Source organism: Schistocerca nitens, chromosome 1 (genome assembly GCF_023898315.1).
Source record: "Schistocerca nitens isolate TAMUIC-IGC-003100 chromosome 1, iqSchNite1.1, whole genome shotgun sequence".
Taxonomy (NCBI): domain Eukaryota; kingdom Metazoa; phylum Arthropoda; class Insecta; order Orthoptera; family Acrididae; genus Schistocerca; species Schistocerca nitens.
The window spans coordinates 520,007,948-520,034,344 of NC_064614.1; the positions used below are offsets into that span (position 1 = coordinate 520,007,948).

At 42.9% G+C, this 26,397-nt stretch overlaps 1 protein-coding gene across 1 annotated transcript in view; it reads right to left on the bottom strand.

Moving 5' to 3' along the window:
- The window catches only part of LOC126236219 (mite allergen Der f 3-like), a 60,406-nt gene extending 37,607 nt beyond the window's left edge, over nt 1–22,799 (bottom strand). Inside the window, exon 1 of the mRNA XM_049945354.1 lies at nt 22,675–22,799. Coding sequence (XP_049801311.1) covers nt 22,675–22,723 — 49 coding nt within the window. The 5' untranslated portion in view covers nt 22,724–22,799. The remainder of the gene's footprint in view (nt 1–22,674) is intronic.
- Between the last annotated feature and the right edge of the window lie 3,598 nt (nt 22,800–26,397).

The following is a 26,397-nucleotide window of genomic DNA, read 5'->3' on the forward strand; positions in this document are numbered from 1 at the left end:
TTCTGAGGATGTACGTCTGGAGCACAGCATTGTATGGTAGTGAAACATGGACTGTGGGAAAACTGGAACAGAAGAGAATCGAAGCATTTGAGATGTGGTGCTATAGTCGAATGTTGAAAATTAGGTGGACTGATAAGGTAAGGAATGGGGAGGTTCTGCGCAGAATCGGAGAGGAAAGGAATATGTGGAAAACGCTGATAAGGAGAAGGGACAGGATGATAGGACATCTGCTAAGACATGTGGGAATGACTTCCATGGTACTAGAGGGAGCTATAGAGGGCCTAAACTGTAGAGGAAGACAGAGATTGGAATACGTAAAGCAAATAACTGAGGACGTAGTTTGCAAGTGCTACTCTGAGATGAAGAGGTTGGCACAGGAGAGGAATTCGTGGCGGGCCGCATCAAACCAGTCAGTAGACTGATGACCAAAAAAAAAGAACATGACGTCCCATGCGTTAGAAAAGCACAGTTTACCGAAAGATACTGGCACCGGTTACCATGCCCATCCTATCAAGCCAACGACCAGTAAATGGCCTCACACCTTCCCAGTCACGTTAGCTACCGAACCATTCTGAAGTGTTACACTTCCAAAACACCTTGACCGAACGCAATCAAATGTATAGTCTAGTATTTCCAAGCCTTTAACGTATGTTGTCTAAAACTTCTGCCTTATCCGAGCTCATCTTCAGTGCTTCCTACAGAAGAAATATGGTGTCAGTGCAATTGGGCGAGTCTAAGGCTACTGGAATTTTCCTGGTGAAGGTCTGAATACAGAAGTAAAGTACAAGCAATTACCGACATCTTTCGGACTTCGTGAAAGGTAGAATCATCGGTATTAGCCACATAGTTGCATCCACATCTACATCACTACTCTGCAATACACATTTAAGTGCTTGGCACAGGGTTATTCGAACCACCTTCACACCATTTCTCTACCGTTCCACCCTCTAAAAGCGCTTGGGAATAATCGACACTGAAGACTTTCTGTATGAGTACTGATTTCTCTTATTTTATTGCTATGGTCATTTCTCCCTGTATAATTTGGCGACAATATTTCCACATTTAGACGAGAAAGTAGGTGATTGAAATTTCGAGAAGACATCTCGTGGCAACGAAAAACGCCCTTGTTTTGACGACTGCCACCCTATCTTGCTTATCATATTCTTAACCTTCCCTCCTCTGTTTTTAGATAATATAAAACGAACTGCCCTTATTTGGACTTTTTCGATGTATCACCGTATTCTGAAAGGAACTAGTATGATGTCTGGACTGGAAGTCTTGCCTTTATGAAGTTCTTTAAGTTGCTTCGTTGCATCGATGATATCTACTTCTAAATGACTCAAGTTGGGTGTTGTTCTTAATTCCAGTTCTGGAATATGTACATCATCTTCTTTGGCGAAGGAATTTTGGAAAACTGTTTTTATTAACTCCGACTTAGTGGCGTCAGATCGAGTCATCGGATTGACAGTTGGCTAGTGGTGTATCGACTGCAGAACGAGTGATGACGTGGTTAACTCAAGACAACAGTGCGTTAAGAAGGGGCGGTGTGGATCCTTACAGAACGACAACGCCGGAAAAAGGTCCTAGGATTGTTCGACTGGCTCTGAATAGACGATGACAACAGCAGGAATCTGGGAAGATGCGACAAACACAATGTCAGCAAGAACCTTTAGAAACACATTACTGGAAGCTGGATTGACTTCTCATGTTGGTATGTGTCACTTAACGCGGACACTATACCCCAGACAATAGCGACAGGCATAATGTAGAAACAGGCTCAACTGGGTCGATGAGTGTGTGGCATTCTTTGGTGTTCAGCATTAAATTTCACTTCTGTTCGCGATGTTCAGCTCGACTCCGTTGACGACCTGATGAAATATCATATAAAGCAGCGGTTTTAGAGAATATATCCCTCCAACTCTTGTGATCATGTTGACGGGAGGCTTGGGAAATTGTAACCGGACTGGCAACTTTTGCCAAACTTTCATGACCAGAGTACTAATTGGCGTATTCCAGCAGGATAATGCAGGACCCCATACTATAGCTGACACCACAAACGCACTGACAAATATAAGGATCGTTGACTGAAATGTGATTTCCTCCGATTTATCGGCTGTAGAGGGGCCACGGGAAAACAAACTTCCAAACCAGCCTCCAGCCAGCAATTGTTGAGAACTGACTGTTTCAGTATGACAAAAAATTTTCCCAGTTGACTTTCGGAGGGTGTTTTATTCTGTGTCAAAAAGAAAACAATATATATGTGCCTGTTGTGGTTGTACCTCATACTAATATTTATATCTGACATCAGTTCGAAACGGGATGAAGCTTTGTATGTACAACATCCACACAAAGTTAGAAAAACAGTATTTATATGTACATCTACATACATACTCCGCAATCCACCATACGGTGCGTGGCGGAGGGAATCTCGTACCACAACTAGCATCTTCTCTCCCTGTTCCACTCCCAAACAGGACGAGGGACTGCCTATATGCCTCTGTACGAGCCCTAATCTCTATTATCTTATCTTTGTGGTCTTTCCGCGAAATAGAAGTTGGCGGCAGTAAAATTGTACTGCAGTCAGCCTCAAATGGTGGTTCTTTAAATTTCCTCAGTAGCGATTCACGAAATGAACGCCTCCTTTCCTCTAGAGCAGGGCTTCCAACCTTTTCAGCTGGTGGACCCCTTCTTCAGTCGAAAATCCATGGCGGACCCCTAGTCTGTTTCCAATGATCCCCCCCCCCCCTGAAGTATCAATAGTCTTTGGTTTAGAGATGAATGAAAACAACTTGAAGGTCAAAAATCGACTTATGAAATAGGTAGTGCACTGACAAAGCAAGTTTAACATTTAATGATGCCTGGGGCCACTTACGTGCCAGCGAATGCTGTGATTGGTCGACAAAGCTCGCTCCGCGCATGCGTAAAGGGTTTCAGAGCATCTACCGCCGTGAGCCGGCGCACAAACGATCCCCGTATTGTTGCGAAAGAGTCGATCAGAGAAGCCGCATTCTCCAGCACTAAACTGTATATGCGTTCTTACTTAGGAACCGCAAAGGTTGCTTGGGAATACGACCTGAAGTAAAAGTACAATTTTCTTCACACGAAAAAAAATAGTGATGAATTTGATTTTCACATTTTTATTCAATAATTTTACTCATTATTTTACACGATTTGGTGAATGGTGGCCTCGGACCCCCTAGAAAGAGCCGGCGGACCCCTAAGGGGTCCGCGGACCACACGTTGGGAAGCCCTGCTCTAGAGACTCCCACCCGAGTTCCTGAAGCATTTCCGTAACACTCCCGTGACGGTCAAACCTACTAGTAACAAATTTAGCAGCCCGCCTCTGAATTGCTTCTATGTCCTCCCTCAATCCGACCTGATAGGGATCCCAAACACTCGAGCAGTACTCAAGAATAGGTCGGATTAGTGTTTTATAAGCAGTTTCCTTTACAGATGAACCACATCTTCCCAAAATTCTACCAATGAACCGAAGACACTATCCGCCTTCCCCACAACTTCCGTTACATGTTTGTCCCATTTCATATCGCTGTGCAATGTTACGCCCAAATATTTAATCGATGTGACTGTGTAAGGTGTAAGGTGTCAAGCAAATAACAATTATTTTAACTGTGCGTTTTTAGCTTAATTGATATCTGTGACCCAATTTAATTTAATTTGTTTGTATTTTATCGATCCCCAACCATCTTACTATTAAAGAACCTTAGAATAGTACACAGTTGTGAACATCCAGTATCAATATTTTACCATAATGTACATATTATAGTTATGAAGTCAGACTTAGACTAAAATAAACCTCAATAACGAAAATCCAAGATTTTCATTGTTTCTTAACATATAGTTACGCCTGAACCCGTACACTAATTTCTGTTAGCGATAACGTTTCCGCTACAGGGAGTGTAGTGGAACTGACATTGGTCATTGTCTGATTACATCACTGTACGTACTACTGCACTCTTCTGGATGGTTCAAATGGCTCTGAGCGCTATGGGACTTAACTTCTGAGGTCATCAGTCCCCTAGAACTTACAACTACTTAAACCTAACTAACCTAAGGACATCAGACACATCCATGCCCGAGACAGGATTCGAACCTGTGACCTTAGCGGTCACGCGGTTCCAAACTGAAGCGCTTAGAACTGCACGGCCACCCCGGCCGGCCGCACTTTTCTGGACTCTGCATCTGTGGGATGGTATCTTCCTACTTTGCAGACAGTAGGTTCAAAACAGATTCCTGAAACACTCACAGAGCGTCCTTTCGCAACTGTGGTAGGAAGACAAATCAGAACCAGTCTCGCACATGTTAGACAGTGATTCATTCTGTAACATTTTCAATTTCTGTCAATTTCATTCTCTTTGGAGACAGTGAGGATCTCACTCTAACACAACAACTATTTCTCATTCATTCCCTCGAAAATATTTTACCTTAAAATCATTAAAAAGTAAAGTACACATCAAATCATATTCAAGTTCTGCACAATTGTTTTTCTCGTTGACGTTCTGTGCCTTCTATGTAATAGGGGAGAGCGGGGCAATGCCGTACAGCGGGCTAATACCGTGCACCGCTTTATCCAGTTTCCCAGAGAGCGCAAAGAGTGCTGCATGGTGCTGCCACATAGCGGAAGTAACTATAATCAGATACAGAGGGGTTTATATCGTACAACGGCACAGACGTCTTCGACAATCGGTTTCAACCGATTTCGACTGTTTTCTTATAAAATCTGAAGATAATAAGTCTAGAGGTGAGCGAAATACACTCCTGGAAATGGAAAAAAGAACACATTGACACCGGTGTGTCAGACCCACCATACTTGCTCCGGACACTACGAGAGGGCTGTACAAGCAATGATCACACGCACGGCACAGCGGACACACCAGGAACCGCGGTGTTGGCCGTCGAATGGCGCTAGCTGCGCAGCATTTGTGCACCGCCGCCGTCAGTGTCAGCCAGTTTGCCGTGGCATACGGAGCTCCATCGCAGTCTTTAACACTGGTAGCATGCCGCGACAGCGTGGACGTGAACCGTATGTGCAGTTGACGGACATTGAGCGAGGGCGTATAGTGGGCATGCGGGAGGCCGGGTGGACGTATCGCCGAATTGCTCAACACGTGGGGCGTGAGGTCTCCACAGTACATCGATGTTGTCGCCAGTGGTCGGCGGAAGGTGCACGTGCCCGTCGACCTGGGACCGGACCGCAGCGACGCACGGATGCACGCCAAGACCGTAGGATCCTACGCAGTGCCGTAGGGGACCGCACCGCCACTTCCCAGCAAATTATGGACACTGTTGCTCCTGGGGTATCGGCGAGGACCATTCGCAACCGTCTCCATGAAGCTGGGCTACGGTCCCGCACACTGTTAGGCCGTCTTCCGCTCACGCCCCGACATCGTGCAGCCCGCCTCCAGTGGTGTCGCGACAGGCGTGAATGGAGGGACGAATGGAGACGTGTCGTCTTCAGCGATGAGAGTCATTTCTGCCTTGGTGCCAATGATGATCGTATGCGTGTTTGGCGCCGTGCAGGTGAGCGCCACATTCAGGACTGCATACGACCGAGGCACACAGGGCCAACACCCGGCATCATGGTGTGGGGAGCGATCTCCTACACTGGCCGTACACCACTGGTGATCGTCGAGGGGACACTGAATAGTGCACGGTACATCCAAACCGTCATCGAACCCATCGTTCTACCATTCCTAGACCGGCAAGGGAACTTGCTGTTCCAACAGGACAATGCACGTCCGCATGTATCCCGTGCCACCCAACGTGCTCTAGAAGGTGTAAGTCAACTACCCTGGCCAGCAAGATCTCCGGATCTGTCCCCCATTGAGCATGTTTGGGACTGGATGAAGCGTCGTCTCACGCGGTCTGCACGTCCAGCACGAACGCTGGTCCAACTGAGGCGCCAGGTGGAAATGGCATGGCAAGCCGTTCCACAGGACTACATCCAGCATCTCTACGATCGTCTCCATGGGAGAATAGCAGCCTGCATTGCTGCGAAAGGTGGATATACACTGTACTAGTGCCGACATTGTGCATGCTCTGTTGCCTGTGTCTATGTGCCTGTGGTTCTGTCAGTGTGATCATGTGATGTATCTGACCCCAGGAATGTGTCAATAAAGTTTCCCCTTCCTGGGACAATGAATTCACGGTGTTCTTATTTCAATTTCCAGGAGTGTATGTTAACAGCAACAATATTTAAAGTAGCTCTATTTAATTACGCATTTCTTGATATTCTTTTAAACATCAAATGTTAGACGTTAAATTTCGTGATTGTTAGGTTAGAATTTGCAATGGCGAGTCATGTTGTCTCGGGGCCCCATATGGTAATTTCTTTTGGTATTTTCGTGAACTACATATTTGGAAGTGTGTGTGTGTATGTGTGTCATCTTACAAGTTTTCTTTCTTTTTTTTTAATCACAGATGGTGAGAAATCGAGCCAGAACCACAGAAAGAGGCAAAGGGTGGACGGAACGTGAAATGAATTGCGCACTCCACGATGTTATAGAAAATGCAAAACCACAGAGAGTAGCTGCAAGAATGTACGGAAGAGATAGGCTAAAAACAGGAGATGGCTCTAAAGTAAATTTGGGATGAAACCTATATTTTCAAAAGAACGGGAAGATGACGTAGCTAAGCATGTTCTTTTGCTGCCAAAGACATTTTATGGAATATCGTCGGTGGCGTTGAGGAGATTAGTTTATGAATATGCCGAGGCAATTAATATTCAGCATAATTTTAATAAAATACCAAAAAGAGCTGGACAGGATTGGCTCTCTGGTTTTCTTAGAAGAAATCCATCAGTCAGCATTCGCAAACCTGAGGCTACCAGTCTCATTCGGATCTCAGCTTTTAATTCAAGTGAAGTTAATTTTTTTTTCTCGAATCTCACCACTGTGATGGGCGTCCATAAGTTCGATGCCTCCAGAATTTACAATTTTGATGAGACAGGAATATCAATGGTTCAGAAGCCAGGAAAAATTTTAGCACCCAAAGGAGCTAAACAAGTTGGCTCAGCAACAAGCTGGAAGCGTGGGAAAAACTGTAGTGTTGTGCAGTGAGTGCCAATGAGAAGGGTATCTCTGGCTTTAGCAGAACAGGAAGTTTCCCTCTAAATCCTACCACATTTAATGACGAAGATTTATGCGTGTGCACCCGGACAAAGAAATAGGCCTAGCTTTACCAATTGTTAGGGATTGCAGCGCTAATAATGATGAAAGCAGTGACACAGTTGTGCTCTGTTCTTCAGAAACAGTGACTGGTGTGCCCGATGATAGAGACAAAGCCTTAGGCCTACATGTTCAGCCCGAAGTTGGGCTACAATTCAAAGATATTTGTCCCTTACCAGAACCTCTTAAACTGAATAAAACTGCCAGACAACATCATTCCTCAATTTTTACTTTGACTCCTAACAAAGCTAGCTAACAAAAAGCAGCAGAGAGAAAAAATGCAAAATTAATAAATAGAGAAAGAAAATCAGTGCTAAAGCCTAAGGGAAAAAGCAAGTTCAGAAAGTTTGCTTCAAACATAGACTTCCTAAATAAAAACTAGACCGCGCATTGGCGCTAGTGTCGCGTCCTCACATTGAACGTGATAGAAGCCGCCATTTGCAGGGAAACAGTGCGTAAAGATGGTTGGTTCGTGTGCTGCTTTTCATTGTAACAGTAAGAATGGTAGCAAAGACGAAGACGGAAACAATGTTACATTTCACTGGTCAGTCATTTCTGGTTGTTTGTTACTTTCTATTACTTATATATAGTATTTTCGTGAAGGAATAATACAAACTTTGTAGTGATGATGAGATGGATGACGTTGACCCTTTTGGAGAAACTAGTTAGGCCTACGAGCAAGAATGGAACTTTAAGGGAGGGCGACTCTGTTTGCTTGCTTTGCGGAGAGTTTGGTAAGAACAGGGAGCTGTGGTTTCGATGTGTGATTTGCAGTGGATGGGCTCATTCAGAGTGTAGTGCATGTGACATAGGTGAAAACTATATTTGTGACTACTGCAATTAAAACAGGAGATAAATGTGTTCAGAGACAAGTTGACACCATAATCCAATAATTTTGTTTTACCAGTAAATGGATTTTCTGTATTTAGAAACTTTAATAAGTTGTAAAATTTATGTTTTTCAATTCTAAATAAATTCTGAATTTCAAATTTCTTAATCTGATTTATTTTTACAGAGTTTTTGTCATTTTATGTGCTATGCTGTATCATAAGATATACCGCGCGGTATTACCCCACCCCTCGGGGTAATACCGTGCAACGTAACACTTTTGTGAAACAGCTGTAGGAACGTAAATCGATTTAATATAGCAAATATGAAGCCATAAACGTGTGGGGGATTGATTTCTTGCCCCAAAAAAGGTGTTCAGCGTTTCAATTGAGTTCGAAAAATACGAAATATTTGAAAAATGGCTTACGTGCACGGTATGTCCCCGCTCTCCCCCAACTATTGTGGTGTAGCCTGACTAGTCACACACCTGCTGCGATCGAGTGTGAAAAAGCAAACAGATGGTAAACTGATAGCTGAAAACATCGTATGGATCAAACTTTATGGCCGCATCCTATCTCAAGTCACTACCGATAAAAAAAGCCAGAATCGTCTGGTACAGTAATACGCTATCAAATTCCAGAAGAGAGAGATAACATATCCGAGAAAAGGCGCACAGCGGATTCAGTGACGACATAGGAAGCTCCATTCCACCAGACAGTCTAGATAATTACTTTCTGTGATTGAATGAGAAGTGGTGGCACCAAGGTCTGGAAATCTAACAACGGCCGGAAGACCGGCGTCCTGACCCCACGCCACTTCATGTCACATCCAAATGACGTTATTTGCATCTTAATCTCGGAGCTGCACTTGCACGAAAGTCCTCAATTACTTGTTCGATGTATTTCAATCTCTGTCTTCCCTATAGATCCCCCTAGAGTATCATGGAAGTTACTGCCCCATTTGTTGTTTTATCAATCCCTTTAAATTGCATTTTCCCGTGGTACCAAATGTCATCCCTTCCACTCTTTTCTGTTCTGGTTGAGGCGTAGCGCCTTCGCATCGCTCCTGTCACTTGTTAGGACGATATCGTTATAGGCATGAATCATCGACAGATATCACCAGCTGACATGGATATGAGTTACAGAGCTGCACGTAGTTGTACTAGTAGGCGGCAGAGGTCAGCAGATGACGGACAATGCTAGCAGTCGTAGTCAAAACTTGCATAATTATAATTGTTTTATATGTGTAGTAATTAGCAGTGTGAGTGTTGTATGAGTGAAGAAGAACAGAAGTAAATGAAAATTGTTTTGTTTATTCACGAAGTACCAGTTAAACTATACAGGGGATTTACTATAATTAAATGTACAATCAGTTTATGGTACTAATAAATCGCGAGTAGAACACAAATTAATCGGAAATTTCAGAAGGAGTAATTTTATATTTGATACTTTTCTAAAGTTATTTATTTAGCAATTGCCATAGAAAGAAATGTTTTACTATGATTGGTCACTGAAGTAAAGCGCGGGTTAGCGCGGGATAATACTGCAACCTGATTTGCTGTTTGTGATATCAGCCAATCAGAAAAATGCAGGCTCGCGCCAATCCATCCTGGGAACAAAGCCTTTGGTGTGATCTATGGGGGTTGGGGCTGAGGGTTCGAACGAGTAACATCTCATAGAAAGCAGCTCCGACGAAAGTACTGAAAAATTGCGGAAAAATGCTAATTACGAGTTCGCGAAGGAGTACAAAGTGTATTTATGTGAACGGTTTAGTGGAAGTCGTGTGGAATTTCGGACGGAATATCAAAATTATTGCTTTTGACTGTTAGTTAAAATCGCGTGGCGCGTTGTGCGATCTAAGACTGGAACAGTTATTACGCGTAGAGCAGAGTGCACAACATTTGAGAGAGCATTTTCATAAGTAAACGATCCGGTGAACTCTATTAACTTCAGTAACGGGCGTAAATACCATAAACTGGCTACATGTGTGAGTGTGGTGTGCGTGTGAACTTTACATTGTGTTGCCACTTAGTACGGACTTGGCAGTATCAACTGTGATCTTTATCGTAAAAATACACCTGAAAATTTATATTGCCAAGTTAAAACTTTTATTTCAGTAGCTAGCCACATCCCGTTTACCGGACAATTCTATGTATCCAGAATGAGATTTTCACTCTGCAGCGGAGTGTGCGCTGATATGAAACTTCCTGGCAGATTAAAATTGTGTGCCGGACCGAGACTCGAACTCGGGACCTTTGCCCTTCGCGGGCAAGTGCTCTACCAACTGAGCTACCCAAGCACGACTCACGCGCCGTCCTCACAGCTTTACTTCTGCCAGTACCTCGTCTCCTACCTTCCAAACTGGCAGAAGTAAAGCTGTGACGACGGGGCGTGAGTCATGCGCGGGTAGCTCAGTTGGTAGACCACTTGCCCGCGAAGGGCAAAGGTCCCGAGTTCGAGTCTCGGTGCGGCACACAGTTTTAATCTGCCAGAAAGTTTCAATTCTATGTATGTTGCGACCTGCAATAGACAGTAGTGGTCTAGTATGTTCTACTCCAGCTTTTAGCTAGACAAATGAACATTGCTGGACACTGGCAGGGCGGTAAAAAGTAACGTGCCGCGCCGCATGGTATTCCCACAATCCATGAATAACTGTCATAGAATGCTTCACATTCTCAGAAATGTCTTCCTCAAATTAAGGTCTGTACTTGGTTCTAGTAGACTACTTGTTGCCAAGATTATACGCTGTGCAAATAATACAATCAACTCTCTCCAAATCTGTCCTCATATCGTTAGAGTGGCGCTAAATTAGAGAAACATGCAAAGCAATCTGTGGTACACTTCTGATTTACATCGTAATTTAAAGTCTTAAGGCATTTCTTTTGTAGCGCAGCTAACAGTTAGTACATTCGTAGCACTGTTTGTAACACTGATGGTCCTTCAGATAGAACATGGCTGTTATTTTTAACTCAGCCTGAAACATATTATCGTTCTAGGCGCTTCAGTCCGGAACCGCGCGACTGCTACGGTCGCAGGTTCGAATCCTGCCTCGGGCATGGATGTGTGTGATGTCCTTAGGTTAGTTAGGTTTAAGTCGTTCTAAGTTCTAGTGGACTGATGACTTCCGATGTTAAGTCCCACAGTGCTCAGAGCCATTTGAAACATATTATCCGCACAATAAATATGTTAAAGTTGTAGTATCTACGACGAATATAGGATAATATCAACAGCAGCAGAATATGGCAACACAGGAGTAGCATTCATTTTCCCACTTTTATAGTTTTGAATAATGACAGTATTAGGAATAAGTATAGTCGTTGGGATAAGGCAGTTATGGGAATGAAGAGAAAAGTCTTAAAAATGAGCTTAATAACTTGAAATAATCATCATAAATTTATGATTTATCTTTGTATAAATCTTCGACATAATTTTTAACAAAATTCATTACAGAGCATTACGATACCTCGAGGTAAACGATATTTGAAGTAAGAATGTAAACTTCGTGTACTTCTAGGTTTTCATTTCCTCTGAGGGATAGGGACACATATAACATAGTACCGCAGTGGTCCCGGTTTTTATGTATGATAATGTAGTATTCAAATGACGCAGTTGATAGGTTCTTTAAGATAAACAAAATTGTACTTGTAATAAGATAATATGAAAATGGCGAGTCTTACTCGTGATTCGTAATCTACCTTTGCGAAATATAGGTATGAAGCTGGGCATTCATGACTCCCTTTTGCCTACCGGCGCAGAGGAGAGATCGGATTAGCGCATAAGTGGTTTAAGTGGAAAGAGTAAACTGCAGACTTCTACGAGAGGGAGAAACTCTTCGACGACGTGACAGAAGAAAAAAAATGGGACTTAGTGTTAGAATCAGAGTTTGACAGAACTTCAAAAGATTTTTGATAAAATAAACGCGAAGGGAAAAGTAACACTTCAGAATTTTTAAAATCATTGGGGGATTTGGCAATGCAATGACTAGTTGGTTTTTTAGAATTTATGAGTGTGGAGACATACCACAAGTCTTACGGGAAAATACATCCCTTCAAAGTCGAAGATAGCAAGTGCAACTAAGTGTGAGAATTATGGTACAATCAGCTTGACATCTGATTAACCAAGTTGCTGACAACAATAAAACACAGAAGAATCGAAAAAAAATGAACGTTTGTTAGATGACGGTCAGTTCGTCTTCGGAAAATGTGAAGGTACGCAGGAGCAAGTTCTGACGTTGTGGTTGCAATGGAAGGAAGATTAAGTAAAACCACGATACGTTCGTAGGATTTATCGACATATAAAACGCATTGACAGTGTAAACTGGCGCAAGATCTTCAAAATTCTGGGAAGAATAGCTGTGGACAAAGACAGATGTATATACATCGTGTACAAGGAACATTAAGAATCTAAGAGCAAGAATGAAGTGCTCGTATTAAGAAGGGTGTAAGAGTGGGATGCTGTTTTCCGTTTCTACTCTTCAGTATGAACTCGGAAGAAGCAATGACGAAAATAAAGGAAAGTATTAAAAGTAGAACTGAAATGCAGGATGAAAAGAACATCAATGACGAAATTCGCTGCTGGCATTGCTATAGAGTGCAGAATATGGGTTGAGAGTAAACCGTAAAAACACGAAAGTAGTGAGGAGTAGCAGAAATGAGATTAGCGCTAAACAGAACATCAAAACTGGTGACCACGAAGTAAGCTAAGTGCTTGGAAACAACATAACACATAACGGTTGAAGCGAGGACATGAAAAGCAGCCTAGCGCTAGCACATGCAAAGAGTACACTCCTCGCGAGACGAAGTATATTAGTATCAAATATAGACCTTTATTTGAGGAAGAAATTTCAGAGAATTTATGTTTGCACAGTAGTGAATCATGGTCTGTCGGAAACCGGAGGAGAACTGCAGCATTTTTGATGTGGTGCTCTAGAAGGGTCTTGAAAACTAGGTGCACTGATAAGATAAGGAATGAGAAGATTCTTCTCAGAATCGGCGAAAATGCGGAAAATTCCGGAAAGGAAGAGGGGATCCATCGTGCTAGAGCGATCTGTAAAGGGTAAAAACTATAGGGGAAGACAGACTGGAATACATACAACAAATAATTGAGAACGTAGGGTCCAAGTGCCACTATGACAGAAAGAGGTAGGAACAAGAGGGGAATTCGTGGCGCACTGCTTCAAAGCAGACTGGTGAGTAAAAAAAAGTCGTTTGTACAACAGTAATAGTATGTTTTTCCTTCAAAATGTCAATAAATATCTCCTTATGTCTTAGCGCGTATGAAGAAGTACGGCATTACATTGATTGATCTGGCGCCCATGGAGTGATGAGAAACAGTAATGTAGTTGATGTTGGTTAGAGAATCTTCCTTTTCTCTTCGCCAAGCCTTAAGCAACATACCAGATTGGAAAGAACAAAAATCTACGTCAAGGAAATGGCCCACCTGAGTACTGTAAAATGTCAGTATGAAGGAAATAGGTGACCTGTCTTATGATTCACCTGTGGGAAAATCGGAAAATAACGTGTCAAAATGATGGGAACTTGTAATCACCTACTTCAGCAACAAATTCTCGGTCACGGATTTCATCTGAAACGTCGTGGTCGTGATGGGGGCACAGTAAGCTCTTTCGTTTGTTTTTTTTTTTTTTTTCGTCGAGTTCTGCTGGTACTAACAATTAAGCAAATAACTTCCCCTTTTGAATGAAGCTACACATATTTGACAGGCTCTAAACAATAACTCAGCATTTTTTTTAAATGCTGCTAATTTCCCCATTATTAGACCCTTCAAGTCTTGTAAATGTGTATGACAACTTCATTACGGGTGTTCGTGCTCCCATGCTTCATTTTCAGGTCATAACGTTATTTTTATATAGGTATTGTTTACCCCAATTCTCCACTTGTCTGTATATTTTGACTTATTTTCTTTCCTGGTCATTACGGATCAACGTTAACCTGCAACAACTTCATCGCCATCTTCACATCATCCCATGTGTCCTATCATCTAATATCTATCGTCATGTATCCCATTCCTTTCAAAGGAACCGTTCCGGCACCTGACAAACGATTTGAGGCAACCGCGTGAAACTCTTGTCTAGAGGCCCGGACGGATATTTCAGCCGTGGTTCTAAGCACCGCGCCGCCTCGCCCAGTCCTTACTTAAGACCGAATTCCTGTTCCCTTCACCATGTCCATTACTTTACCTTCGTGTACTCTATGAAAACCCTGTAACGATTCGCTAATATTAAGCACTTTGTGCTTGGAGCCTTTTAAATGTGCAACAAAACGGAAGAAGTTACTGTTTGTTACTGCCGTGTATTCTTTCAACCTTCTTTTCTGTTCGACCAATAGAAAAGTCAAATCAGTTTCCACAACTGATATTATGTATTGCGAGAAAGATCGAGGTTTACGTGGCGTATGTCTTAACAGACATTGTATACTGTCAGTTTTCCTGCAACTTCAGTTCTATATTCTTAAAGCTGTTTTGCAAGGAAAAGTACCTATATATGGGCATTTTCTTCTGTTATCATGTACCCTCGGTTAAAGTTTCTTATTTTTTGAGATTGAGAAATATATTCTAAATAATGTATCAGCCTTGTTCTTAGGAAAATCATCATTTCCAACTACACTGTAGAGAATGTGTAGTTCCTCTCCAGTTTTTTCATTTTCCAGTTCTAGTCTGAGTAATCTGTAGTTCATTGCGTAAACACATGCAATGTCATATGTGTCCTCAGGTGATGTGGTTGACTGCGAATACTTATTTACGTTGTGGAGGGTTTATGAAATATGTCCAACGTATGTTCAAGTTTCACATTCGAAATTTTCAGATCAAATTATTGATGCTTTTTGATTTTCTCTGATCTCACTGCGAGTTTAATCTTACGCTACAAGATAAAATGGTTAACTGTGGCTGTATAAGATTACTCTCACGTGTTGTACCATGAAACAAGATTAAAAAGTTCGTCGAAACGATTACGACAAATTATTTTCTCAGATTTAGATCTGACAAAAAGAAAATTATCTTCTAAAGTGGTCATAAAATGTCAGGTAAAGTACCAGTGCGGAACGAATCCGACATATAAATTTCATTCTGGAAAGAGAAATAGTATGCATTCATCAATTGTAGCAGACCTACTATTTCATAAAGTTCACCTAGACTGATTTTTGTTAATGATTTCAGTAGTCTCTGTTGTCGCAATATTCGCGTAGAAGTTTGATATGTCGAGTGATGAAATTTTCCCACTACTGGGATTCCTTATATTTTTAACTTTATTGGCGATATAGCAAGAACTTTTTGAGGTGTACTCATTCTTATTTGCTCTATGTTCTTTAGGGAGGGACCACATTCCCATAGAAGGTGTCTGAAATCTTTTCGGTCAGATTGAAACAATTGGTAGTGGATCAACAACCCATTATATTGAGATAGGGGTCAAATGTTTAGAAACGCATATTTATTGCATTATGGACATACACAGAGTACTTTAGAGTAATTGCTCAAAAAGAAGAGCGCCAGTATCAATGCCCATTAAGTGCTGTCGCATTGCCTCAAAGATCTCTGTCGTCTGTTGTTTTAGGAGACAGGCAGCTTGGACCCGACTAAGCAGAGCTTCATTCCTTTCTACGGGGGTTCCATAAACGAACGTTTTGGCGTATCCCCAGAGTAAGAAGTCGATTGGTGTGAGATACGGCGATCGCGCTGGCTGTGGAGCAGGACCTTGTCTTCCAGTCCAACAATCAGGGTACTTATTGTTCAGGTGCTCGTGGACATTAACGTCGAAGTAGCCTGGTGCACCGTCATGCTGAAACCATATTCTTTCGCAGACAACAAGGCGTATACTCTCCAAGAACTGCATGTGCCGTTGCAGTTCATGCACTGACGCTGAAGATCGCCGCTATCACCAGTTACTACGAACTACGTTGTTGGTATGCTGTGTATGTCCATAACATAATAAACTGGCATTTTTCATCATATCCAAATATAATCAGTTCTGGACCCACTCTCACATGTTTCAATTTGAATCAAAAGGTGGGAATACCCTGCATAATTAACGTAATGTATGTTTTACATACACTGCCTGACGAAAAAATGAAGTACCCAGAATATCAGGAATTTGAAGCACTTGAGGGAAGTTTCTCTACGTACACACTGCATGACTAAGACAGTGAAGGATAAGGGCCACGAGGAAATGAAACATCACGAGTTCAGAGAGTATATGAGACCATTTTAGTGATTACATAATCAAGTCAAATTTATAATGGCAGTATAAGCTCACCAGCATCGCGTTGGCCCTATGCCGTTGATCCATTCATTGATTCGGTTACGAATAATGTCACGCAAACCTTTTAACCTCTCCTGAGGCAATCTGGCAGACAGCTGTGTGGTCCTCGGTATCCTGGATAGTGTCAATGGGATTGAGTTGACGTCCGAGCTGATCCTACACATGTTCGATCGGGGACAGATGTGAGGATCCTGCTGGCCGCGGGAATACCTCAGCGTCACGCATGCACCTCTTAGTGACACGTGACATGTCTCGTTGAGCACTGTCCTGTCAAATTCGGACACCGAGATGCTGTCACATACAAGGTAACACATGACGCACGATCTCTTTGTCGTCTTGTTGTGTCGTCAGAGTTCCTCCGTCACTACCAGCCGTGACCTGAAGCCATCGCCGATGACTCCAGAAACCGTGATGCCGTGTGCAACGCCGCTGTTCATCTCTAAAACATTGAAAGAATAGGACCTCTCCCCAGGTCGCCGTCATACTCGTTAGCCACTGACGTAGGTCATCCTGCTAATGCAGAGCTACGCTTCATCGCCGAATCCAATACGACGCCATTCCTCGTCAGCGCTTGCTTCCTGGTTTTGGCACCACTCGAATGATAGCCGTTTGAGTTGCCGTGTCCCAGCATCATACTGTGCATGGGAGAGTAATTCCCTAGTCTGCCTACGACTAGTATCCGCCCACTTGACCAGGATGACACAAAATGTTGTGTGTACTACTTGTTGGTTCGCATGGCAGCGTTAATGGGCTTATGATACGACTGGTGCGCAATACCGAAATCCTTCTTTGTGGTGGTCAGACGTAGTCAAGCAGAACCTTGACAAAGGGTATGCTCGCCCTGACGTTCCCATGCAGCCCGTCATCGGGTCACTGTCATACGCGAATGTCTCGCATATCTGCATATTCCACAATTCAACAAGACGGCCAAATGTGACCTAACGCGAGGTCCTTTTCAGGGGCTGACGGCACTGTATCACAATAGGACGCGGCATCTCCGTCTCCTTCACAGTTATCACTCAACATCTGATGCTGTTCACGTCTGATACACCCCACCAGGCCTGGTAACAACACTAAACACGAACAACACTAATGCGCTTTGGTAGCAGTTCTACCTGTCACAGACAATTGCAGCCTAAATCATTTGCATACACGCCCCGATGGTGTGTGCACCTAGAAAGTTAACGTTAAAATTCGAGCTTCACTTTTGTTGTCAGGCATTGTAATTTAGCCAGTCTTATCACTCTGCAATGTGATTACATTTTCACGCAATTTGGGTGCATAGATCCTGAGAAATCAGTACCAAGAACAACCACCTCTGGCCGTAATAACGGCCTTGATACGCCTGGTCATTGAGTCAAACAAAGCTTAGATGGCGTGTACAGGTACAGCTGCCCATGCAGCTTCAACACGGTGCCACAGTTCATCAATATGACTGGCGTATTGGGACGAGCCAGTTGCTCGGCCACCATTGACGAGACGTTTCCAATTGGTGAGAGATCTGGAGAATGTGCTGGCCAGGGCAGCAGTCGAACATTTTCTGTATCCAGAAAGGCCCGTACAGGACCTGCAACATGCGGTCGTACATTATCCTGCTGAAATGTAGGGTTTCGCAGGGATCGAATGAAGACTAGAGCCACGGGTCGTAACACATCTGAAATATAACGTCCACTGTTCCAATGGCACCCCACACCATCACGCCGGGTGATAGGACAGTATGGCGATGACGAATACACGCTTCCAATGTGCGTTCACCGCGATGTCGCCAAACACGGATGCGACCATCATGATGCTGTAAACAGAACCAGGATTCATTCGAAAAAATGACGTTTTGCCATTTGTGCACCCAGGTTCGTCGTTGAGTACACCACCGCAGGCGCTCCTGTCTGTGATGCAGCGTCAAGGGTAACCGCAGCAATGGTCTCCGAGCTGATAGTCCATGCTGCTGCAAACGTCGTCGAACTGTTCGTGCAGATGGTTGTTGTCTTGCAAACGTCCCCATCTGTTGACTCAGGGATCGAGACGTGGCTGCACGATCCGTTACAGCCATGTGAATAAGATGCCCGTCATCTCGACTGCTAGTGATACGAGGCCGTTGGGATCCAACACGGCGTTCCGTATTACCCTCCTGAACCCACCAATTCCATATTCTGCTAACAGTCTTTGGATCTCGACCAACGCGAGCAGCAATGTCGCGATACGATAAACCGCAATCGCGATGAGCTACAGTTCGACCTTTATCAAAGTCGGAAACGTGATGGTACGCATTTCTCCTCCTTACACCAGGCATCAGAACAACGTTTCACCAGGCAACGCCTGTCAACTGCTGTTTGTGTATGAGAAATCGGTTGGCAACTTTCCTCATGTTAGCACGTTGTAGGTGTCGCCACCGGCCCCAACTCTGTGTCAATGCTCTGAAAAGCTGATCATTTGCATATCACAGCATCTTCTTCCTGTCGGTTAAATTTCGCGTCTGTAGCACGTCATCTTCCTGGTGCAGCAATTTTAATGGCCAGTAGTGTATGTACGTCTCCTTGGTACGTCTGTGTATCCTTCAACATAATATCCTGTTACCGCTATTTCCATAGCCCCAACTCAACCTTAAACATTGTGAGCCCATACATGTATGTTGAGCTCTATGATAAGTGCAATATACAGTGTGGCGAGAAAAGTCATGAGATACCTCCTAGAACAGTGCTGGTCTTTCTTTCACCCGGCGTAGTGCAGCAACTTGACGTCACGTGGTATGTACTCAACAAGTCGCTGGAAGTCCTCTTCAGAAATACTTAGCTATGCTGCCCCTATCCAGTCCATAACTGCGAAAGGGTTGCCGGTGCATTATTTTGTGCTCGAAACGACCTCTCGATTATGTCCCATAACGTTCGATGTGGTACATGTCGGGCGCTAAACTGGGTCAAGTCATTCGCTCGACTTTTGCAGAATGTTCTTCAAACTAATCCCGAACAACTGTGGCCCGGTGACATGGTGCATTGTCATATATAAAGATTCTATCGTTGTTTGGAAACGTGAATTCCATGGATGGCTACAGGTGGTCTCCAAGTAGCAGTTGGACCAGGGGACCCTGTCCATGTAAACACAGCCCACCTCCATCTCGTACAATTCCTTATTTACAACTTGGGTCCACCGCTACGTGGGGTCTGCACCGCCCTCGAACCCTACTGGGAAATAGGGACTCATCTGACCCGTCTAGTTATGTGGAGTCCAACCGATATGATCACGAGTTCAAGAGAGACGCTGCAGGCGCTCTTAACAAAGGCACTAGCGTCTAGCGTCTGCTGACAGATCCTGTTAACACCAAACTTCACCGCACTGTCCACACGGATAGGTTCATCGCACGTCTCACTTGATTTCTGCTGGTATTTCATGCAGTACTAAGTATCTGTTAGTACTGACAACTCTGCGCGAATGCCACTACTCTGGATCGTTAAGTGCAAGTCGTCGACCACTGTGTTGTCCGTGGTGAGAAGTAATGCCTAAAATGTGGTATTCTTGGCACACTCTTGACAGACTGGGTTTCGGAATACTGAATTCCATAACGATTATGAAATGGAATGTCTCACGCGTCTAGCTCCCACTACCATTCCGCGTTCAGGGTGTGTTAATTGCCATCGTGCGGCCACAATCACGTCGTAAATCCTCTCACATGGATCACTTCAGTACAAATAACAGCTTCGCCAGTGCATTACCATTTTTTGCCTTGTATAGGCGATACTACCGCTATCTGTATACGTGTATATCTCTATACCACGACTTTTGTCACCTATCCATACGAGAGCGTGCTGAAAAGTAATGCCTCCGCATTTTAATGTGATAACACCTAAAGTATTTTTTTAAATAAAATAAACGTTAGTGACATACGTCTTCATATTTCCATCTCTATGCAGCTAGAGGCCTCCGAATTGTATCGTGTAACATAGCGTTGAGAAACACAACTACGTCGTTGCGTGAGACACATCCTGCAGTAATCGAGTTTCGAATTATAAAGAGTTCGTCGAAACGTGGATCACCCTCACTTTCAGCATGGCAATACTAGAGCACACAGGAGCGCTGCGACATCTGCACAATCCGAAGCTTCGTATTACCAATCATCCTCCATAGAGTCCTGACTTGGCCACAACCGATTTTCAGCAATTTCCAGAATTTAAAGAACACCTTCAAGGACTTCATTTTGATAGTGGTGAAGCGGCGCAAGCAGAGGTGACCCCATCAAAAAAGTCAAAGATTCTGCACTGACGGTATCTGCAAAATGATGTCTCGTTGGAGAAATGTATTCGTCGTAAGGATATTGAGAAAGGAATATATAGACATTAAGAATAATTATGTAGAATGTTAATAATATTTTGTTTTAACTGAAAAGCTTTAAGAGCACGACAAGTGCATTCATAAGCACAATAACGGTGGACGATATATAAATATATACAGGGGTACAGAGACTTGTATAGTATAACGTACCACCGACAAATTTGTGTAAAACAAGCTGTATTTATCCTAACACCTTTTAAGATCGGACTTTGTACTATTCTAACCATTAAGGGATTGCTAATACATGGCTATTCATTGCTTCCGTTTAATATGAGAACTGATTATCATCTGAAACCGAAACTGTCTAATCTTACAACGAATGAAGAAAAAAACGACTTCTGTAGGTGCCACTCAGTCATTTTTCACGTGCTGATAACGCTCTATCACAACAGTCCTTGGCATCTCCGCCTCCTTCACAGTGATCACTCAACATCTGATGATGTTCACGCCTCGTATATACCGCCAGGACTCGTAACACCACGAAAATTCATAGCTGCGGACTCAGCCACAGCAAACATCATAATATTAAACTGTATTGTTACTACCTTCGCCGGCCGGGGTGGCCGAGCGGTTCTAGGCGCTGCAGTCTGGAACCGCGTGACCGCTACGGTCGCAATTTCGAATCCTGCCTCGGGCATGGATGTGTGTGATGTCCTTAGGTTAGTTAGGTTTAAGTACTTCTAAGTTCTAGGGGACTGATGACCTCAGATGTTAAGTCCCATATTGCTCAGAGCCATTTGGTACTACCTTCATCTCAACTGGTGTCATCATCACCTCCATCGCATTTCACTCCATCTCAAATATTGTGACATGACATTTCTCGTCTCTGTGGTCATCTGTACCTCTGTGGTCTCGATGCATCCATTTTCAGGTATGACACAAGTGTAACATTTCTTCGTAGTCTAAGTTAACAAGTTGTCAATGTCGCAGTTTTATCGCTTTGTTAACATTCAATAACTTTTGTACGCGTTAATTTAATAGGTCAGCTGTGTTTTGTACATGTTACATTGTAATCCTGATTTAACCAGCTCGTCAATTAAAAATGACAGATTATTTAATAACAGCAGCAGTACACTAATCGGTCCACCTGTGCACTTTTGCGGCGCTTAGCCACGTTCTTCATTGTGATTATGCTATCTAGTCAGCCGTTGTTGGCGTTCAAAATAGATTTTTTTGTTGTCTTGTGTAATGGGTAGCGATATGGAAACGAGGAAAATGCAAAAAAGTAATGACACTCTTAATTCTTTCAAAAGTTATGGCCGTAACTATTAACACATTTTATCCGTTGTGATACAAGACGACCATTGCCTTTGTGGAAAAATATTTTGCGGTTGCCTACGGAACCGCGATTGTACCCAGGAGTGAACCTGTTCATCCGAAGCAAATCCAGGGCCACGAATGTTTTTCTTCGGGGCTCCAAAAACATAGTCATCACATGGGGAGTGATCGGGACTGTATGTCCGTATGGGCTTCCCAGCGAAACTTCTGCGGCGTACTCGTGGCCAACATGTCAGCAATGGATTAGTTTTGAAGTAATAGGCACTAAATTTTTTTCTGGCAGTGTCTTTTTCATATGACTGCCCCTAAATTCCACTCTGCACTGATTCTGGTAGTGTTCGAAGCCTTTTTTTAAGAATTCCGTAAGTGTACAAGCCTGCCGATACCGCCAATTTCACATTCTCAGATGTCAGTTGCTCGGCGGCAGTATTTGAAGCATTTGCGTCAGTCGCGAGATCGGCGCATTTGAATCAACATTTTGCACTGGCAGTCCTGAAGTCGTGTGAAACGGGACAACGTGATTTCTTCCACACCAGCAGTTAACTAACAGCCAGATACGATAGCACATCTCTCAAGAGATTCCTTTAATTAACATATTTAGAAATATACTGCCTGGTTCACACTGTCGTAATGTAAACACTCAATAGCAGCTTAAAAAATTCTGGAAACGTCACATCCTCAGTAGCACCTCGTCGTCGGACGAAACTTCGAAATTCAACAAAAAGAAATTATCATCAATTTGAAATAAACTTTATTCAAAAGCATGAATTGAACCATAAAACTCACTTACCAGTGGCCGTCGCTATCAGGAAGATACAAATTACCAGAAAGCTCTTCATTTTCGTCAAAATCACTCTCTGACAAGGTATTTGTGTTCCCCTTTTATATATAAAGATTTGTTGCAATTTCGGGACTGCCAACAGCAACCTTATCTTCTGCGTAACTTCATATCTTTCTGATAACTTACCACCTGTAGACTGTAGTTCAATTAAGCATTTCTACTATCTCTTGTCAGTTGGTACAGTTTACCTTGAAAGCATCTGATAATTGCTATACCTTCCACTTTAATACTGCTCGTTCAAAAATTAATCTGCACACAGGACTTTGTTCCCAATCTCCGTGTATATTATCTTCCTTGCAGCAACATCTACTTCATGCTGTACTTACATCTGGAAATCCACTTTAGTAATAGTCATACGCTTAGGTGCGATAATCTACCCCTATCTGTGACAGTACAACAAAAAGCAAAAAATTATTTTCTTTTACAATCTAAACATTCTTTGCTGTGTTGAAATCGACTACAAGGTCTAAATTACACGAAACGTTTCTTATTTCATCATCCTTCCGTGCACTGAGCTGTATAATCGTGTCAGGCAGTAAGCAATTAAGCAATTGCAATACGTCGCGATGTCGTAAGCAGTGTTTTGTATTGAAATTGAGTGGAAGACTAAAACTATGCGTTGGATTTGGACTCAAAACGTGGGACTTCTGACTTTCGTAGGGAAGCTGTGTTTGTGATTCTGCTATCCAAGCAGACATGACTTAGCTTACCCCAGTAACTCCTCGTCCACTATAAAAACTTCTCAGAAGTTCTCTTGCATATTTCACCTACTCTCCATACGTCTACGTAGTGGCTAATCCACTTTCCCCGAGAAACATTCCTTCTGGCGCAAATGATTGTCCCGCAAAGAGTTTACGACTCTAGGTACTGGTATCATAGGACTCAAGGTACTGGTATCAGTGTACGTGTGAGTGTGAGTGGTGTCGGAACGGGGGGGGGGGGGGGGGGAGTGGAGGAGCGCGCGTTGATAGCTCAGGTGATAGAGGACTTGCCCACGAAATCCAGAGGTCTCAGGTTTGAGTCCGGGTTCACAAAACACATTTTTAATCTGCCATTAAGTTTAAAATCTATACACACTCTGCTGCAGAGTGAAAACTTATTCCAATGCTGATGTTCACCACTATAATTTACCAAGCTTAGTCTCTGGGTATCGTAAAATCCCCATCACGTCGTTGATTCCGATTAAAAGTCTGAAAATCCAGGACATCAATGCATTAGCAGCAAGGGATCCCGGCGGAGATGTGCGAGGCACCGATACAGACGGAGAAGTGACGGAGCTGACCTGGTGTGCTGCACAGAACGGAGGCCATCCCACACCTTCGCAATGGCACGAATGGTGAGAAGGAAGAAGTGGAGATCTCGACTTAATATCAGTTCGATACCCAGGGCGCTGGCACATATGCTAGGATTGGGGTAGAGTAGGGAACCAAGACAGAACAGCTACAACAGCAGTAGAAAGGTAGACGTTTAATATCGACGGAGATGTTGAGGAGACTCAAAGAATGTTTGATGATGAGATACAAAGAATTACTCACATAGTTAAGGGATACGGAAATTTAACTGTGAATAAGGGGCTGAAATTTAACAATAACAAAAGGGAGAAAAGGAAAGAGAAACTGGTAACAGAATATCGATTGGGAGGAAGGCACCCCATGGATGGATACTGTATAGGAGAATGTGACATGGAGATACCAGAAAGTTTCAGATATATTAAACATATAATAGTGGGACAGAGACTTGAAACAAAATTTTTAAACGGCAAAACTTTTCAAGTTGTAGATGTGTCTCTGAGCGTAGTTCCATTGCTAATTGGTTTTGAACTACAGATTAAAAGTGTGTAAATTACACGAAGATACGAAATTAAAGAGAGAGCATGTGGATAAATTCAAAGATGCAGAGGCAGTTGAGAGCTTCAAATAGAGGGTTAGGCAACAGTTGGCTGAAAGAGTGGAAAGGAATACAACAGAAGACGAATGGATATCTTTGAGAGATGAAACAATGAAGGCAGCAGAGGATGAACCAGGAGAAAAGGTCCCCATAAATCTCAGATAGGTATCCCCGATGATATTCAATCTTTATACTGAGCTAGCAGTAAAGGAAACAAAAGAAAAATTCGGAATAGGTATTAAAATCCATAAAGAAGAAATAAAAACTTTGTGGTTTGCCGATGACACTGTAATTCTGCCAGAGACAGCAAAGGACCTGGAAGAGCAATTGAACGCAGTGGACAGTGTCTTGAAAGGAGGATATAAGATGAACATCAACAAAATCAAGTCGAGGATAACTGAATGTAGTCGATTTAAATCGGCTGATGCTGAGGGAATTAGATTAGGAAATGAGACGCTTAAAGTAGTAAATGAGTTTCGCTATTTGGAGAGCAAAATAACTGATGATTGTCGAAGTAGAGAGGATATAAAATGTAGACTGGCATTGGTAGGAAAGGGTTTCTGAAGAAGAGAAATTTGTTAACATCGAGTTTAGATTTAAGTGTCAGGAAGTCGTTTCTGAAAGTATTTGTGTGGAGTGTAGCCATGTATGGAAGTGAAACATGGACGATAAGTAGTTTAGACAAGAAGAGAATAGAAACTTTCGAAATGTGGTGCTACAGAAGAATGCTGAGGATTCGATGGGTAGATCACTTAACTAATGAGGAGTTATTGAACAGAATTGGGTAGAAGAGAAATTTTTGCACAACTTGACTAGAAGAAGGGATCGGTTGGTAGGACATGTTCTGAGACATCAAGGGATCACAAATATAGTACTGGAGAGCAGAGTGGAGGGTAAAAATCGTAGGGGGAGCCCAAGAGATGAATACACTAAGCAGATTCAGAAGGATGTAGGTTGCGTAGGTACTGGGTGATGAAGAAGCTTGCACAGGATAGAGTAGCATGGAGAGCCGCATCAAAACAGTCTCTGGACTGAAGACCACAACAACAGGTATATAATTTAACTGTCGAAGGGATAAAATATAAAAATGCAACAAATAAAGCATGCGAAAGATGGTACATACATCTAAAGGACTAGATTGACAGGAAGTTCAAAATGATTATCAAAAGCTGATATGGCAAGCCAGTAGTACACAAAGAAGTTGAAACGTCCCCTTAGAAAAATTATACATGACTGTGCTTAAACTGACACACAATATTTTTAGCGCTACGCTATCTGACTTTCAAAAATCCCTACAAAAGAATGGCCCTGACTACCATTAACCTATACCTTTCACAAATCACTTACCTCACAAAAATCTTCGTTACTCGAACTACTGCAATACAGCGAGCGCCACTACTGCCAGCTAAATAAAAGATTCAAACTACTGAAGGCACTAACTACTGATAGGCATAGTTAGCAAATGAAAGATTTTAATAGAGAACAAACAATGTATTTACCTTAATAATGTTGAAAACTCATAATATACATAGGAGTTCATGACATCCAGTCTTAACAATTTCCAAACTCCGCCATTTCTCTCTCCACATCCACCACTGCTGGCGGCTCACCTCCAACTGCGCAACGCTACGCGCTGTTCACATCCAGCTGCCGCTGCCCAACACTATAATGGCAGACAACAATGCAAACTAGCCACAGACTGCACACAGCACAGCCAGTGATTTTCATACAGAGCGCTACGTAACATTGCCAATAAGAAAACATAAACAGCCTACTTACATAGCC